General features: G+C 44.9%; 1 protein-coding gene across 3 annotated transcripts in view; it reads left to right on the top strand.

Annotated features, from left to right (window-relative positions):
- Positions 1-19,384, top strand: part of CWH43 (cell wall biogenesis 43 C-terminal homolog) — a 47,409-nt gene that overhangs the window by 8,709 nt on the left and 19,316 nt on the right. For all 3 annotated transcript variants that reach the window (XR_014011736.1, XM_081208863.1, XM_081208862.1), the window contains 4 exons: positions 14,453-14,644; positions 17,026-17,146; positions 17,328-17,482; positions 18,452-18,653. Coding sequence is in view for 2 of the 3 variants with exons in the window: in XM_081208863.1 (XP_081064989.1) it covers positions 14,491-14,644; positions 17,026-17,146; positions 17,328-17,482; positions 18,452-18,653 (632 nt within the window). In the remaining variant the exon portion in view is untranslated. The remainder of the gene's footprint in view (positions 1-14,452; positions 14,645-17,025; positions 17,147-17,327; positions 17,483-18,451; positions 18,654-19,384) is intronic.

The following is a 19,384-nucleotide window of genomic DNA, read 5'->3' as shown; positions in this document are numbered from 1 at the left end:
ATTTACTCAGAAATAAACTCTGATGTTTTCACTGCAGTCCGAAAGGGTGTGAAAGGTGTTTTCTAGTGCCCTGTGCCATGAATAGCTCTTGTCTGGGAAAGAGCTTTATAGCTGCTGGAGCACTGCCAAAAAAAGTATACGATTGCAGATAAGTAAGTACTCGGGTGCATTTAGCTAGCACAGACACAAACTTATTAAATGCTGATTTTGTAGAATCATAGAATTGCAGAGCTGGGGGGTTCTAAGGGTCATCTGGACCAACCCCCTGAAATGCAGAAATCTCAACAAAAACATCCATGACAGATGGCCATCCAGTTTCTGCTTGAAAACCTCCAAGGAAAGAGAGTCTACCACCTTCCAAGGGAGTCCATTCCACTGTCTTAACAGCTCCTACTGTCGGAAGATTCTTCCTGGTGTTTAGACAGAATCTCCTTTCTTGCAACTTGAATCCATTGCTACGGGTCCTACCCTCTGGAGCAGAAGAAAAGAAGCTTGCTCCTTCTTGCACACATGACAGCCCTTGAAATATTTGACAATGCCTATCATATCTCCTCTCGGCCTACTCTTTTACAGTCTAAACCAGGCATCCCCAACATACGGCCCTACAGATGTTTTGGACTACAGTTCCCATCATCCCTGACCACCGGTCCTGTTAGCTAGGGATCATGGGAGTTGTAGGCCAAAACATCTGGAGGACCGCAGGTTGGGGATGCCTGGTCTAAACGTACCCAACTCTCTCTACCGTTCCTCATTAGACTTGGTTTGGTTTCAACAGAACACATCAGGGATGGAGAATCTGTAGGCTCTGGACATTGCTGAACTACAAATCCAATCATCCCTGACCATTGTCTGTGCTAGCTGGGACTGATGGGGCTTGGAGTCAAACAAAGTCTGGAAGACCACAAGTTTGCCATCCTTGAATTACATAGTCCTATATTTTTGGCCTGCGATTGTTTTCCCCTTCAGTTTTTTCTTCGCTCCCTTTGCGACATTTTTCTTCTCATGAATCATAGAATCATAGAGTTGGAAGAAACCACAAGGGCCATCGAGTCCAACCCCCTGCCAAGCAGGAAACACCATCAGAGCACTCCTGACATATGGTTGTCAAGCCTCTGCTTAAAGACCTCCAAAGTAGGAGACTCCACCACACTCCTTGGCAGCAAATTCCACTGTCGAACAGCTCTTACTGTCAGGAAGTTCTTCCTAATGTTTAGGTGGAATCTTCTTTCTTGTAGTTTGGATCCATTGCTCCGTGTCCGCTTCTCTGGAGCAGCAGAAAACAACCTTTCTCCCTCCTCTATGTGACATCCTTTTATATATTTGAACATGGCTATCATATCACCCCTTAACCTCCTCTTCTCCAGGCTAAACATGCCCAGCTCCCTTAGCCGTTCCTCATAAGGCATCGTTTCCAGGCCTTTGACCATCTTGGTTGTCCTCCTCTGGACACGTTCCAGTTTGTCAGTGTCCTTCTTGAACTGTGGTGCCCAGAACTGGACACAGTACTCTAGGTGAGGTCTGACCAGAGCAGAATACAGTGGCACTATTACTTCCCTTGATCTAGATGCTATACTCCTATTGATGCAGCCCAGAATTGCATTGGCTTTTTTAGCTGCCGCGTCACACTGACATGCACACCAAGCATAAATACCTCTATAGGAAACTATAATTAGCAAGCCTAATTCTTAGCAATAGCATCGTGATGCTGGGAATAACAGGCAGAGCTCTTTTCTTCACCACTGAGCAAAACACATGCCACTCCTCATATTTGATTTATCACTAGCACCGATGGAGGTTCACTGGTTTTCAGTTCAGAAAAGGCAATTCCTATTATGCTTTACTGCCACCTCCTGGCTGCCAATGCATATAATGCATACATATGTACTGTATATTTATTACCCCATTTTTATCCCACCTTAGAATGGGGAAAAAACCAAACTCAAGGCAGCTTAATTTAAAAGCATACAAGAAAATGACAAGTAGTCCTCTCAATAAAACAGCAGCAAAAACAGCACATAGCAGCAGCAGCAGCAACAAAATAAAACAGAGATACCAGATTTTTTTTTAATAGATAAAAATACGTCAGAATTGCCAACATGAACTTCCTGCCATTAGTTGGTTGAAAAGACTGGAGTAAAAGGTTGTGGCTCAGCTCACATTTTGCCCTGCTGAAACAGTGCATAAATTGCATATTTTCAAGTGACATTTGGCAACTATAGTAGTGTTATGAGGTGGGGGTTTTTTAGGGGTGGGGGAGGAAGTGCTCTGTATGCAAGATCATCCTAACCCCTGGGTCCAGCAAGTGTTAAAGTATAGGCCAGGCTAACTTCCTGTGTTGAGGGTGCGGCATGAGATTTCAGTCCCGAAAAAGTGCTTTTTTCAGGGCGAGTTCTCAGCTCCCAAAATGAACGCTGTGCTCTTGTGTGAGAAAACATCATGTCCAGGTTTTACCAGGACAGTTGAGGGGTACGGGATTAATGACTGGCCACCACCTTATTTTTCCTGCTAATGACCCACACTTCCCTATACAGAGCTACCTTCAGATGTCTTCTAAAGGTTGTTTAGTTACTTATCTCATTGGTTCAGGGGTCACAGACACCCTCCAACATTTCTCTGATGAAAGGTGGGACATTCTGGGATCAGATCGGAAACTGGGATGGCATCTGTAAATCTGGGACTGTCCACCCAAAAATAGGGACACTTGGAGGGTCTGGAATGTTTGCACAGGCTCTTGGATGGACTGGGCGTCTTACATGATTTGTAAGAAATCTGAACACAGTTTGGGAAGGCAGGTCCTATATAGAAATGCATTGTAGCTGCACAGAGAATATGTATTTTCATGACAGTACATTTGTTAAAACGAAAACTCATTTTAATTCCTTGTCTCCTGAGTAACAGTAATGTGTTTACATAGGTTTGTAGCTGAGTGAGCTGTAGCCTCTTAAAATCACGAAGCAATCCTTAGATTGTTATGACGTGGCATATTTAAGGGGTTATTATGTGAAATGTCAATGTCACTGCAGGGTGAAAGGGGAAAAAAATAAGGAGCAAGCAGGCAAGTGGTAAAACTGCAACCCCCCCCCCCACCAAAAAACCCAAAACAGACACAAAACCTCCTGGCTTCTGGGGCAAAATGATTGCAGACTAGGGCAAGGGAGAACGTCCCCACAGTACATTTTGCTAATTACTGGTACTTAATTCTTCTGGCAATAAGTGATGGGCCAGAAATGAGGAAGTAATGCAAACCTATTGACATTGAGAGTGGACTTTGACTTCCTTTATCTTACAAAAAGCTTTAATTTCTGTTTTAGCTACATTTACAAGCTATAAGTACTCGAAGGCTACTAGAAGCAGACTATGTCAAACACTGAAATCAGCTCTGAATGTGCCTGTTATAACAGCCTGAACAGCTAGATAGATACAGGGTGCGCCTCAGAGCTTGCCACTGTGTATCCTCTGATCCCGAGGGGACGTAGTACGTATTGCCAGCTTTACTCAAACATGCTACAACAAGCGTTTTTCCCCTTGCTCAGATAGGTATCTGCCAAAACAATGACTTATACATATTTCATGCATTCACATTGACACCGAGTCTGTGTACACATTGCCCTTTACCCTGCCTCCAGTGTGCTCCCATCCCTGTATTTTCAATCCATGTACACGCAGCATTGCCCTCGGTGCACAGGCATCTTGCAGTTTCTCCTGAAATACTGCATTTTAATGTGCTTTTCCCCAGGCCAGCTTCAAACAGACTTCATAACTTCATGAGCTTACTCTACGTGCAGTAAATCCAAAGTGTGTATAGTTGAAACACTAAATAAACACCTGCGTGCATGTACAAAGGATATGAAGTTTATTTTCAGGGGCAGAGACAGGCTGGACAGCTTCAGTACACAGCAAACTGTGGATGTGTACAGTGGACGGCAAATCTGTTTTGAAACACAATGAGAAAAAGTGACCTTGCAATGTTTTAATGTGGTCTTTTGCACACAGCCCACATTCTGCCCGGCTGGCCTGGCTTGTTAGCCTAAGCCGAGACCATGGATTTCCATGTTTGGTACAGTTTAATCAAACTTTTACTAAATCCAGGATTGATGGGCGATTTGCACCCAGAGACTCTGGCCCCTAAAATTTATGACAATACTTTAGTAAGCAAACAAGGTAATTAAATGAACTTCTAGTTAGCAATCCTAGGCACATTTTTCTGGGAGCAAGACATGTTGTATTTCATCCTGGACAGGGCAGCCTTTTTCAACCTGGTGCCCTCCAGATGTTTTATGCTGAAGCCGGTGGAGGTGCCTGGGTGATACTGTTAGATGGTAACTATCCTCCTCACAGACCCTCCAAGTGTCCCTATTTTCCAGGGATGTTCCTGATTTAGAGAAGCTGTCCCGGTTTCTGATTTGATCCCAGAATGTCCCGCTTTTCCTTGGGACATCCCTATTTTCATGGGAGAAATGTTGGACGGTTGGAGTTATCTCCAATCCTGCATAGGGAAGTGTTTTTAAAAAAATGTTTAATGTTTTATTATGTTTCTCTACAGTATATGTTGGAAGCTGCCCAGAGTGGCTAGGCCAACCCAATAAGATGTGTGGGGTATAAATAGTAAAATTATCCATATGGAATGGGCCGTCCCTATTTTCATTGGAGAAATGTTGGAGGGTATGTCTTCATTGGTTAGGGGTCCCTTTACCTTTAAGGAAAAGCAGGACATTCCGGGATCAAATCAGAAACCAGGACGGCTTCTGTAAATCCAAGACTGTCCCTGGAAAATAAGGACACTTAGAGGCACTGAGCTTTCCGTTTCTCATAGAAACAATGCCAAATCGGCTTGTTGTAGGAAAAGAGAGAGGGAAAATTCCATTGCCTGACAAGCTGAGAAGAAAAAAAAACCTCTCACCCCTGCAATGTAATAAAACAACGTGACTGAGTTTATACATGGGTGGGGCCTGCATGAAAATAAAGTAAATTGGAAGTTCGTCTCAAAGGAATCGGCAGTAAAAAACGCAGAAGGTGTGTAGCTCCATTCATGTTCCGAGTTCTTGTTGTTTTGTTGTTTAGTCGTGTCCGACTCTTCGTGACCCCATGGACCAGAGCATGCCAGGCACTCCTGTCTTCCACTGCCTCCCGCAGTTTGGTCAAACTCATGTTCGTAGCTTCGAGAACACTGTCCAACCATCTCGCCCTCTGTCATCCCCTTCTCCTAGTGCCCTCCATCTTTCCGAACATCAGGGTCTTTTCCAGGGAGTCTTCTCTTCTCATGAGGTGGCCAAAGTATTGGAGCCTCCGCTTCAAGATCTGTCCTTCCAGTGAGCACTCAGGGCTGATTTCCTTAAGAAGGGATCGGTTTGATCTTCTTGCAGCCCATTGGACTCTCAAGAGTCTCCTCCAGCACCATAATTCAAAAGCATCTAAAGTGTGCCAAATGTGGCCGCTGCTTGGCATTCACAGGGAATCGCCAGAAGCATCTCCGTTCTTTGACACTAGATGTTGCTGTTGGGCTCAGGTGCTTTTGGGTCCGTCCCACAAGAAGCAGTTTTACAACAGGTGTGGATTGGCTAGGGCAGGTCTAACACTCTAGCTCTGACATTAGCCTCCATAAAAACTTTAATCCATTTTGAGGAAAGTCTTTTCTCAGTTGCCTGGGATTGGTATAACAAGTTGTAGACAGCAAAGGAAGAGAAATATATAGTGAAGGAATGGCTTTTCTTTGGAAAGAAATCCTGATGGAAACATTCCTGGGTACGTAATATTTCCAGCCTATGCTGAATATTTAAAAGCTCTGAGATAATAATTGTAAGCGGCTTTTTAATTATTGTTGTTTTAAAAGCATCTCTTAGTTCGATTTGACACTCCTCCCATTTGATTTCAGAGTTTAAAAGTGTTGCTATGTTGACAAATTGCTCTGCTGTTGTTCTTTAAAGGGAATATTTCCAGAGCAAATATCCTACGTTCCAGGTTAGGGGAAAAAAACACATCTACTTCGATTAATATTTTCAATCTAAATTGCTAATGAATAAGAATTGGAGAATTGGCTCTCCAAAAAAGTAGTAGTATAGTTGCTGCTGGATGAATGATTTCTTGTTTAGTGTAATCGAAAATTTACCTGCAAGACTGGGATCTCTAACTAGTGTTTGTGTGTTGCAGGAGGTGAAGGTTATAAAAGAATAGCAGTGTAAATTTGGAGACAAAGTCAGGCTCACAACTACACATAATGGCTCAGGGCTTATCCACACTTGTTGCAGGGGGTGAAGATCTTTCTAAGCATTGTATTTAAAGCTCTGTGTTTCAGAGTAAGGTAAAGGTAAAGGGACCCCTGACCATCAGATCCAGTCGTGGCTGACTCTGGGGTTGCGGCGCTCATCTTGCTTTATTGGCTGAGGGAGCCGGCGTACAGCTTCCAGGTCATGTGGCCAGCATGACTAAGCTGCTTCTGGCGAACCAGAGCAGTGCATGGAAACACCATTTACCTTTCCACCGGAGCAGTACCTATTTTTCTACTTGCACTTTGACGTGCTTTCGAACTGCTAGGTTGGCAGGAGCAGGGACCGAGCAACGGGAGCTCACCCCGTCGTGGGGATTCGAACCGCCGACCTTCTTATCGGCAAGACCTGGGCTCTGTGGTTTAACCCACAGCACCACCCGCATCCCGTGTTTCAGAGTACCCCCTTTTTTTTATTCAGAACTTGCCCCATGAAACCCCACTCTTTAAAGCTCAATCGGAGCACATGAGGAAAACGTTGATTTGACATTTGCTCTGATTCAGCTTTAAAGAGCAAGTATTCACAGGGAAAGCTCAGGGCAAAGAAACCAAAAAAGACAAAACCCACTCAGATATGGAGCATTCAAATACAGACCTCTGCCTGGAAATAGCAAGACAAAGGGTAAGTGTGATGATAGACTCAGCTGTTTAAACCCAGATCTGACCCAATCACATAATAAGTGAGCACAATTTTAAAAGCAAAAAGTGTATGTGGGTGAGGGATAAATTGACTTTGTGGCTTATATTCCTGGATAACTCTCCCTCCAGTAGGCTCACGTTATATTATTGGAGACCATATGAGGTCTTTTATTGCCTTAGCACAGTGTTTCCCAAACGTTTTTGGGCAACGGCACACCTGTTTACCGGAAAAAAATCTTGCGGCACACCACCATTAAAGCCCCGCCCCGTGACGTCAGCGCGCAGCGTCACGCCGGGAGGGACGCACAAAAGTGAAAGTTTTTTCCCTCCCCCTTGCCGGGGTGGGAGGAGGCAGCAGAGCGAGGGACTGAGGGACGGCGGCAGCTGAGGCGGCGGCGGCTGTTGTGGTGGTGGCGGCGATAGCGGGCGGAGGAGGGCGCGGCGGCGGGAGTTGCTGCTGCTGTTGTTGCTGCTGCTGCCCGGACATGCCGGCCTCCTCCTCCTCCGCTGTCTCGCGCTCCTCCCTTTTGCGCGCGCTGCCCCGCCGCTCGGCACCACCACCGCGGAGCCGCCCCCGGCTCGACGCGGATCCTCGCCGCCTCTCGCCGCCCGACTCGCCCGCCTCCCTCCCACGGCACACCAGCCGATGTCTCACGGCACAGTAGTGTGCCGCGGAACACCGGTTGGGAAACACTGCCTTAGCAACATGTTGCAGCATACACCTGCAGAAATAAAGCCTGGAAGGGCCCTAATTTTCTATATTACCTGGGAACACCTAGGTTTAAAAGATGAGTGTACCCACCACCCTGTGTTCTCTAAGCATCTGACAAGCAGCTGAGAGTTTTCAGCTGAGTTAACGAAACAAGAAGCATCCATGAGCCACAATTGTTCTTTGGGATCAAATGCAGGATTTGTGATTGCGCTACCTCCTTTCAGGGTCTGCTTGCTTCCAGTATGGTCTGCCTGAATACATGCAAATGAAATAGCTATTACAAAGCAAGCGTGCGCACACACACACACACACACACACACACACACACACACACCAAACATACATCTCCAGTGCTTGTCATACAAAATAAAGCAAAACCTATAATGTTGCCCTTGTACTTCTCAGAAAACGTGGTAGCACTATATTTTTTTCTGTTCCTATCATGCAACTCCCAGGGATACATTTATTTCTCAGTTCATAGCATGATTTGCTCTGGAGAATGATCAAGGTTAGATTGTTTTCCTATCAGTATGGAGCGACTTTGTTTGCCTAGGCACAACCGAAGATTTTTTTTTCATATTGAGTGTTGTGAACTGTAATGGTGAATTATACTGCAATCCTATACACAATTACCTGGGTGTAGGTCCCAGTAAACTTAATGGGATCGGGATAGGTGTATCTGTTAATTTCAGTTTTTCACAGTATCTTATTTTTCCAATATTATTCACAGCTCTTCACATCTGTTTGAGATTTTTTTTTAGTCCTAACGAAAATTCATCTGCATCCTTGTGCAAATTTCTCCTAATACAGTGGTACCTTGGTTCTCAAATGGCTTGGCTCCCGAACAAATTGGCTCCTGAATGCTGCAAACCTGTAAGTAAGGGTTCCGGTTTGCAAACTTTTTTTTGGAAGCTGAACGTCTGACACGGTTTCCACTTGAGTGCAGGAAGCTCCTGCAGCCAATCAGAAGCAGCGCCTTGGTTTTCAAACGGTTTTGGGAGTTGAATGGACTCCCAGAATGGATTAAGTTCGAGAACCAAGGTACCACTGTACAGACATTTTTGCAAAGAATTTCCCCCTGATACAGTGCATTTGTGTTGGATGCTTGTTACCTTAGATGCTCTGAGGAGTAAATCCTATTGAATTCAGGTAAATGGGATTAGGATTTTAGCCTAAAGCTTCAAACACAGGTTTTGGATAGCTCAGTTGGTTAGAGCATGGTGCTGATATAATGGCATGGTGGCTGGTTTGACCCCTGCTTTACAGAGGGCTAAAATAGATGGTGCTTGGGGTCCTTTCCCAACTCTACAATTCCAGGATTCTATGACATATAATCACATTTCTTATGGAGAATGTGTTCTAATGGTTTTGGGTTCCAATACAGGGACATTATCTATGGAGTGAAGGCTCTTTTTTCCTCAATCTTGGGTGGGCATGGTTTAAAATGTCTGTCAATGGATGCCATGATTCTTGAATGCCAATGAATGTCAGCTCCTTACATGTCCAGCAGAAGATGGGGAGTCAAAGAAGTCTTTCATTCCCTCTCTTCCCTGAAGTAGTTAAGCACTTGGACTACCAAAACTTTCTGCCAGGCTTAGTGTCTTCTTCTGAGTCAGGTGCCAGGACAATGCAGCTTCTGAAGCCAACGGAGACTGCCTGCTTTGGCACCATGTCACGATCATCTCCTTCAAGGACTCTTGAGGTACAGCTGCTCAAGTTGCACCTGTGTGTAAGATTTCAGAGACACCCAGACAGATTTTAAAATTACTTCTTAAGTTCAGAGCTTCAGTTTTAAAAATGAATATTCACCCTCTTTTTTTTTATTAAAGATTTTCTTGGTTTACAAAAGTATGTGCGATGTCTCTCGTATTTTTTCCATGTAACATTTTTACAAATCCGTTTTAATTTGTTGAGACATTAGGGGGAGAAAAAAAAGGGGTGGGGGGAAGATTGGTGGGGTGGGGTCGGGTGGCGATGTTTCTATTATGCTTAATGTATGTAGGGTTTGGTGTCAGCGTTGCTTGTGCTGTTCACTTGTGTTCCTTTGGTGGTGAGAGAGGTTGGGGTTGGCCTAGGGTGTGGTTGTTCATTTGTGGTTGGCTGTGGTGGTCTTTGTTTTCGTGTGTGAGTGGGGTGGGTGGGTGTTTTGGATCAGGTTAGCCATATTGATTTGTATGCTGTGGGTGGATTATTGTCATTGTCTTGTTGGGCTGTGTAAGTGATAAAGGGGAGCCATACTGGGGTAAAGGCGTCTTCTTCTGTTTGTCCCCATGTCAGTTTTAGTTTATTGGTTAATTTTTCTAGTAGGGCTGTTTCCCATACTATTTGGTACCATTGGTCCATGCTTACTCCTGACAGGTCTCTCCAGTGTCTGGTTATGGTGTTTCTGGCTGCTGAAAGTAGGTGGGTTATGAGTGCTTTGTGGTGTAAATGGGCATTGTTGTCTTGGAAGATGTTTAGTAGGGCCAATGTCTAATACTTGCTTAGTTATTTTACATATTTCCCATGTGATATTCACCCTCTTTTGAGCAATGGGTCGACAACTCGGAATCAGCAAAGCACAATACCTCATGGCTGAATTTAATTTAATGTAGGAAATGCTGCTAGGCCCCAAGTGGGAAGGTGGTGGATATGAGCTGAAGGACATAGTTTAGGAGGGTCGTATCATGATGGTGAATCTTTCCCCCCGCAATGAATGTCTACTATGGTCCTTTTCAAATAGCCAAGGGTTGTCTATCAGCAGACTGCTGCTGTCATTCATGTGCCCGCTCTCCCTTATTTCAACAAACGGTATCACAATAAACTTTTAACGCAAAGAAAAGTGATTGATTTATTTTTTCTGTGACTGATTAACTCAGGTAGAATAGAGACCGGAGAAACTCTCCCACTGCTATGAAAGGCCAATACACCACCAGCAGAAAGAAATAATAGGCTTGTAATTTAATGTAACTTTCAGGTTTGGTACCCAAATTTGTTGCATGCCACCCCAATATCCAAGCGGTGGAAGATTCCAGGGGTTCCAGGCACTTACCCAGGGTTTGTATTTCCTTTTGGAATGAGACTGTGGTGTCTGTATGATATATGGTTTATCTACACATATATACAACCCAAACCCGTTGGGACACGGGTGGCGCTGTCGGTTAAACCACAGAGCCTAGGACTTGCCGATCAGAAGGTCGGCAGTTTGAATCCCCATGACGGGGTGAGCTCTCGTTGCTCGGTCCCTGCTCCTGCCAACCTGGCAGTTCGAAAGCACATCAAATGCAAGTAGATAAATGGGTACTGCTCCAGTGGGAAGGTAAATGGTGTTTCTGTGTGCTGCTCTGGTTTGCCAGAAGCGGCTTAGTCATGCTGGCCACATGACCCGAAAGCTGTACGCCGGCTCCCTCAGCCAACAAAGCAAGATAATAATAATAATAATAATAATAATAATAATAATAATAATAATAATAATTTTTTATTTATACCCCGCCCTCCCCAGCCAAGGCCGGGCTCAGAGCGGCTTACAAGCAATAATAAAAACAAGATGAGTGATTACAACTTAAAAACAAAAATAAAATACAACATTAAAATAATGGAACATTAAAATATTAAAATGAAGCCTCATTGCAGGAGAAGGAAAAGAAAAAAGAAAAAAAGGGGGGGGAGGGAATCAAATTGGCTCCAATCCAAAGGCCAGGCGGAACAACTCTGTCTTACAGGCCCTGCGGAAAGAAATCAGATCCTGCAGGGCCCTGGTCTCATGAGACAGAGCGTTCCACCAAGTTGGGGCCAGTGCTGAAAAGGCCCTGGCTCTGGTTGAAGCCAATCTAACTTCCTTAGGGCCTGGGACCACTAGGGTGTTGTTATTTATGGACCTTGAGGCTCTCCGTGGGGCATACCAGGCGAGGCGGTCCCGTAGATACGAGGGTCCTAGGCCGTGAAGGGCTTTAAAGGTCAAAAGCAGCACCTTAAATCTGACCCTGTACTCCACCGGGAGCCAGTGCAGCTTGAAAAGCACTGGATGAATATGCTCCCATGGCAGAGACCCCGTGAGGAGCCTCGCTGCAGCATTCTGTACCCGCTGGAGTTTCTGGGACAGCTTCAAGGGCAGCCCCGCGTAGAGCGAATTACAGTAGTCAAGCCTGGAGATGACTGTCGCATGGATCACTGTGGCCAGGTCGGGGCGGGAAAGGTAAGGGACCAACTGCTTGATGCGGCGAAGGTGGAAAAAAAGGACGTTATTGACCTAATTATTCTAAAAAGTTGTGCCGGGCGAGAGCTAGCGGATGCAATGGAAGCTGCAAAGTAAGATTTCTTAGCAGCTTTCATAGCCATCTCATAGGCTTTCATAAGCGTCCTATAAGATGTTCTTGAGGCTCCGTCACGAGTCCGTCGCCATACTCGCTCTAGCCGTCTGAGATCCCGCTTCATTTTCCGGAGCTCCTCAGTAAACCAAGGGGCCCGGTTTCGACGGGGTCGCAGAGGGCGCTTAGGCCGATCTCATCAATGGCTGCCAAGAGCCGGTTATTCCAGTCCTCAACAAGGTCATCTAATGAGTCGCCAGGAGGAGCAGGGTTCCGCAAGGCTTGTCGGAATCTATCAGGATCCATCAGTTTTCGCGGACGACCCCAAATAGGTTCGCCACCCGAGCCGGGGAGGAGCGGGAAGTCAATCTTGGCTTTTAAAGCGTAGTGATCAGACCATGGCACTTTCACAGCGGGGAGCATGATCACATCTATGCCAGCCCCAAAGATCAGATCCAGCGTGTGGCCTGCTTGATGAGTGGGGCCCAAAACAAACTGGGAGAGCCCTAGTGTTGCCATGGAAGTCACTAGGTCCAGAGCCTGTGAGGAGGGAGCGGCATCGGCATGGACGTTGAAGTCTCCCAAAACCAGTAGGTTTGGGAACTCCAAGGCCCAGCCCGCCACCGCCTCCAGCAGATCTGACAGGGTGGCTGCAGATGTGCTGGGTGGTCGGTACACCAGCCAGACAGCCAAGCTCTCCTTGGTGCCCCACACGAGACCAACACATTCAATGCCGGAGATCGCCGGTGATGGCAGAGCTCTGAAAGAGCAATCCTCCCGGAATAACAACGCTACTCCTCCCCCCCGACCCACAGTCCGCGATTGATGGAGGACAGAGAAACCTGGGGGTGTTATCTCATGTAGGGAGACTACTTCGCCTTCCCGTACCCAGGTCTCTGTCACGCAAGCCAGGTCAATCCCCTGCGAGACAAAAAAGTCACGCATGGTGGCAGTTTTGTTGCCTATGGACCTGGCATTGCACAGCACCAATGACGGAGGTGTGTAATCCTTGCTCTCCCTACCCTCATCCCTTGGGATGGGGCGTAGATTGGAAGGGGTTCGAGGATCACTGCATCTCGAAACCCTTCGCCGATAGAGATATCTAGCCCCACCGCCATTCCTCCCTAGCCCTTCAATTGTGGAAATCCCAGATCCCATACTAGCCTCCCCAATAGATGGGTAACATCCCCTCAATAACAAGTCATCCTTGGGCCAGGACTCCTGGGTCAAAATGGTATGGGAAAGAGGTGGAGGTCTGATAGGGTAAGTATCCCTAGAAGATAAAACCCAACCAACCGCACCCCAAGCGGGGGGGACAGTCCCATGGTGTTTCATTAACTGTCAATCCCCCTCTCCCTCCTGGGTTAATTGGAGGATTGTTGGTTCTATCTGTGGCTGTGGAAGTATTAATGAGGTATGTGTTATAAAATGTGGATCACTGGCCAACAAAGAGCCAGATTCGAATTCGGAAGATCTGTCCATCCTGTCTCGCCAGGAGTACAGTAGAGAAGGCTGATCATTCTGATAAGTTTTTGGAACATTAGGCAAAGGTCCAGATGTAGAGTTGGTGCTGGATATCTCCAGATTGTCAGCAACATAGAATTCTTTAGGTGTTGTTGCCATAGAAATGTCGGAGGTGTCAAGTTCCTCATCTAATTTGGTGTCGTTTGAAAAGGGAACAGGGAGTTGCACTGATGTCTTTCTATGGGATAAAGAGCTATTGGACGTCTTTAAATATTGTGCTCTAGGCTCTACTGTCCTTATATTTTGGGTAGAAATCTCAGTCTTTATACTCATTAGCCTCTTCTTCAGGTCTTGTAATTCTAGGCTTACAGGGTTCTTTTCTTCCTTCGGGCAATTAGTATTTCTAGTGTTGAGCTTGGTTTCCTTTATCCGCATTAGCTTTGACTCTATGCAAGGGACCAATTGCCTCCTTGTTTCGTCTTTAAATACCCTCACTGGGCGGAGAGAGTGGAACCACCATAGAGTATCCTTTATCTCCATGAGTCGAGATGGGAGGGTTGATGACCTAAAGGTCATAAATAGGCGCATGGTGTTTCTCAAGATAGGCAGGAAGTGGAAATTTGATGAGCACCGCAATCAGCCACAACTGGACCTAATGGTCAGGGGTCCCTTTACCTTTACAACCCAAACCTACGATGGAGGGGTTCACAGCATTAACATCCTAAAAGGGTCTTGTTTCTCCCCTAGCCACAACCTTGGATTCAGGCAGAAATCAGCCACGACTCTCTCCAGCTTGCTGCTTTTTTCTAAACCACATCATTGCAAAACTCTAATCTTAACCCTGCTTCATCCTTCTAATTTACTGTGAGCTGGTGGAGGGGGCTCACCCATTTCCCCTCTCGCAAAGAACCCGTTTCCTTTGTTTCCCTTAATGGCTCATTACCCAGGCTATCACCTCAACACAGGAAGCTAACCTGGCTTATATTTTAACATTTGCTGGAACCAGGGTTAGAAGGCTCTCCCACAAACCCATAACAGTATTTAGAAAATCAGATAAATTTCACTCTGCAATTTTCTCTTTTCTTTCAGGTTATGCTTCCTGGTCTCTTTATCATGCCCTTCCACCAATGATCTATTTTTTTCCTTTACAAACATTGGAACTTACTGGCTTAGAGGTTTTTGCTCTTGCTTTCCTCTCTCCGATGTTTCTGATGATTGGTCCACTCTGGAGGTTGGCCAACAAGAAGCACATTCTAGCCTTGCTAAGGCTGAGCATGATTGGTAAGTCCACTTTTGTAATTCTAAAGTGTCTTCGAAAAGCTTGGCAACAGCAAGGTGTCAGGCCGAACTTTTCAAACGATATTGTTGTTTAGTCGTTTAGTCGTGTCCGACTCTTCGTGTCCCCATGGACCAGAGCATGCCAGGCACTCCTGTCCTCCACTGCCTCCCGCAGTTTGGTCAAACTCATGCTGGTAGCTTCGAGAAGACTGTCCAACCATCTCTTCCTCTATCGTCCCCTTCTCCCTGTGCCCTCCATCTTTCCCAACATCAGGGTCTTTTCCAGGGAGTCTTCTCTTCTCATGAGGTGGCCAAAGTATTGGAGCCTCAGCTTCAGGATCTGTCCTTCCAGTGAGCACTCAGGGCTGATTTCCTTAAGAATGGATCGGTTTGATCTTCTGGCAGTCCATGGGACTCTCAAGAGTCTCCTCCAGCACCATAATTCAAAAGCATCAATTCTTTGGCGATCAGTCTTCTAGGAAAGAGAATAGAGACAGTTAAAATTCAGCATATTCACTAAGGCATTCCACAGCTACCGGTGGGACTACTTTCAAGTATCAGGGTTTATCCTACTTTCAAGTTTCAGGGTGTGGGCCTGCAGAATAAATCTTACTGACAAACATGGGACCAGGCCAGTGTATCTATTGATTTAACACCTTTCTATTCTGCCTCCCCATCATAAAGCTGTAATCGCCTTGTTTGGAATACAAATAATTCTCAGCTATGTTAAGAATGGAGTGCCATTTCTTCTAAAGATTCTCCTTAAACTTGGAACATAATATTAGATTATGCAAATGTAGTATCAGTGTTCACATAGCTAGTTGCTTTTAGGCGTATGAACAAAAGTCATTTCATATGAACTTTTAATATCCCGGTGAAACACTAATTCTTTTCTGTGTTCAGTTCACCTGACCAGCTGGGCCAACTCACATTACTCTTTCTAGCAAAAAATGAAAATACGTCATTGTTCTTCTTCTAAGCATGTGTCTCCCAACTTACACAGGGGTTACATTCCTGGCTACTGTGTGTATATGTGAAATCACTTATAGTGGGGAACACCATCTAAAAAGCCTGTAAACACTCTCTAAACCTCTGGAAACCCTTTAAAAAAGCCAGCAGTGCCTACCAGACTGGCATGAATGGTCACAATGGTGGCTCTCAGTTTTCCTCATCGCTGGAGGACAATGTGGAAACGACAAAAAGGAGGGTAGACCAGTACCCCAAAGTGCCTGGCTGTGATTCAGAGGTAGACAGGACCCTGAAGGAATGGCGGACCTACATTTCAGGGGCTCTGAAGCTCAAACTGTCATGGGCCCCCCCTTCACAACCAGTAATGAGGTCTGGGTAACCACTGTTATCTTCTGCAATGGGGTTGTTCCACAACAGATCAGCACACCTTTACAACTTCATTGCTACTGTCTCTCAAACTTCGGGATGGTTGAAATATATACAACAAAACATTAATCAGTTTGTGTCGGGCAACTCATAAGGGATCTCCTAAAGTAGACCCAACATTTTTAAGCAATGTGAACTAAAGTCACTTCAGGATTAGGAGTCCTGAAGTTTAAGCTTCATCGGTTTCATAGTAGATCCGCTCCTGCCCTGAAGTGCTTGGCTGTGGGTCAGATTTCACTTGCTGATGGTGCTCGTGCCATTTTTGCAGTTTCCCTGCTCTTTTCAGGCTGTTTTTTGTTTTTGTTTTTTGCTCCTTTCACGCCTTTTTGCAATTTAAATCGTTTTATTTAAGTATTTCCCGGCACTGCGCATAAGTCGGGAGACACCTGTATCTAAAATTCTCTTATCTTCTTTAATAGGAATATGCACATACACCTGCCAGGGGAGCTCTCTTAGACAACAGAGAAACCTTTTCCCGACTGCACACTGAGAAACTTACCGGGTTGGTTCTGAATTGAGTCAAGAGAAATTTGCTAACTGCTCATTTAGGAATTTACCCTCTCCCAGATTCACTAGTTTCCTACATGCAACGATTTATTTATTTTTAAATTAATATAGGGACTCTACTGCATGAGTTTGCTGAACATGGCCTTCAGCTCTTAGAGAATAGGATAATTAACAGGTCTTTATTCAAGCTGAGATAGAGCAGCCAATGGAATTATCAACCAACAACACTGTAACAACTGGATTCTGTGGGGGTTTACTGCTTTTGAGAAAGCATGCAAAAGATCAGGCAATGAAATTATTAAGGGGGGGTGAGAATTACATTTATTTGTTTAGGGCATCATCTAAGAGCCTCTACGTTCACTGATTTCAAAGGGGGAGACAGTTGCATACTTTACTCTCCCATTGGAACAAATGGGTGTTAATAGTGCTCAACTGTAGCTATATTATACAATTTTTATTTTTTAATGGGTTTCTCTTTACAGGGAGCATTCTTTCATATCACGCTCCAAATGCTTACCTTCGACTCTTGATCTTGGCCCTGGGTGTTTCTTCATCGTTGGTAGTTCAAACCGTAACATGGTGGTCTGGCAATTCTTTACAAAGGTATTGTGGAAGAGGGCGCAGATCTTGCATTATAAGCAGCAAGCTATCTTCTTTGACAGTAAACGAAAACCGTGAAAAAGCTTTATCTTAAAGCAGATTTCTACTTAATACTACAGCTATTTTAGCTTATTTGTTTGCACATTCCTTAAAAAATATATGTTTGAATGTTCTGCTTTTACAGATACTGCAGAATCTGGGGGTTTATACTAGGAAAAATTCTTCTTCTCGTTCTTCGGATTTGCTATACATCGTTAAACCCAGTGTGGAATTGTACAACTGCCAATGTTACTATAACTGTCCTAGGCTTCATAGCAGCACTTGAGCGGACATATACAGGTGAAAATTCAAAACGAAGCAATTCCTTTCTTTGTATATCCTCAGCAGAATTTTGGGGGTGGTATGTGTGGAAAAACATGACCATAAATATAAGCTACGACTGAGTGAGTGGGCAAATGGTAATCCTAATTTATCTCCCTGTTCAACTCCATCTTTAATTCCCCTTGCCTCTGTTTCATCTTCCTCTCTGTTCCTCAGGACTTTTGCCTTCCTCCGCTGTCTCACGGGCACCCTAACCTCCAGCTTCCTCTATTATCAGGCCTGGCATCAGGAGGAAGCATCCTCAAGCAATTGCTGGGGACTCTGTGCCTCCGAAGGGATCACCCCTGATACCTGCCTCGATTCCTCCCATCACCATCACTCCTTCTTCTTTATTCTTTGGCGATTCCTCGTAGCCAAGTAAAATTGTCTTCCATGAACATGATCTTAAGAGTGAGTCTGTAAGTGACTGTGGAGGCCAGTTCTGGATCTACACATCCTTCCACCCTGGGGACATAGGTTTCTGGGTGGGAGTTGATCATGGTGTGGATTTGCTGAGTGTGCCTTCCTCTTAGCACGCTTCTCCCTTTTGTCCTGAGTTTGAGTGTCTTCAAAGTCCATAACACCTTTGGTAAAGGCTGTTCTCCAATTGGAGCACTCGCAGGCCAGTGTTTCCCAGTTGTCGGTGTTTATACTATTAGAATTGCCATTAGAGACCCTCTTAACCATGTCTTTTGTGTTATGTAAAAATCTTCTTAGAAATTTCTGAACACTTCATAGTCTTGGGTGTAATCTACATACATATAAAAAAAAATCTGTGAAATGCTTGTTAAAAAAAGTTTTGAAAAATAGATTGAATTTTGCATAGCTTGCTTTCGCCATCTAGTGTCGCATTTGTATATTGCACTTTACAACACTTTTAAAACATTTTATTTGCAGCTGTGTAGCTGAGTCCTTGATTTGCTGAATCAATGGTTTCCACTTTTTAAGGTACTAAAAGCCAAAAACAAGAAGCAAACAAGATTGGAAACGCAACAAAGGAAACCATTCATCGTTCCAACTGGTTTTTGTCAGGGACAGCTTTTGGCAGCCTAATGTTCCTCACCTTCTGGATTTTTGGAGAGGTGTCTCTAGTTTCCAGATGGGCAGTGAGTGGACACCCGCAACCTGGGCCAGATCCTAATCCACATGGGTAAAGTGTGTGCTCTCCTAGTATTTTATTAAGCAAGTTAAAAATATCAAATCCCAGACAGGTGGAGCTTGGAGGTCATGAAATCCTGGTAAAAACAAGAAGTTCCAAAGTAACCCTGGACAGTAATCCCTACATATAAACTGGTATTGGCTTTAATGACACACATGTGCCTCATCCCCGTGAGACTAAAGAGATGCATGATACAATTGGGAGGGGTGGGGCTAAGTTCTCATTTGGGGTGTAGGGTGGCAAGTGAATTATTACCATCATTGTGTTATTTAATTTTTTACTGCCTGAAGGTATCAGGTTACAAGGTTGATAAAACCATTTCCATGTTTTGTTTTTCATATTTGGAATGGTTACCAGCTCACATTCTTTGATAGCGAAGATATTGGGGTTTTTAGGTAGTGTGTAGCACAATTCAAAGCATGTTTAGTTAGATGCAAGTCCCTACAAATTTGACGAGACTATACAACACCGGTCCTGAAAGACCTTCATTGGCTCCCAGTACGTTTCTGAGCACAATTCAAAGTGTTGGTGCTGACCTTTAAAGCCCTAAACGGCCTCGGTCCAGTATACCTGAAGGAGCGTTTCCATCTCCATCGTTCTGCCCGGACACTGAGGTCCAGCGCCGAGGGCCTTTTGTTGGTTCTCTCACTGCAAGAAGTGAGGTTACAGGGAACCAGACAGAGGGCCTTCTCAGTAGTGGCACCCACCCTGTGGAACACCCT

This window comes from Podarcis bocagei (genome assembly GCF_964188305.1).
Source record: "Podarcis bocagei genome assembly, chromosome: 9".
Classification (NCBI taxonomy): Eukaryota; Metazoa; Chordata; class Lepidosauria; order Squamata; family Lacertidae; genus Podarcis; species Podarcis bocagei.
Note: the sequence above shows the minus strand (reverse complement) of the source record. Positions and strands in the feature narration are given on the sequence as shown.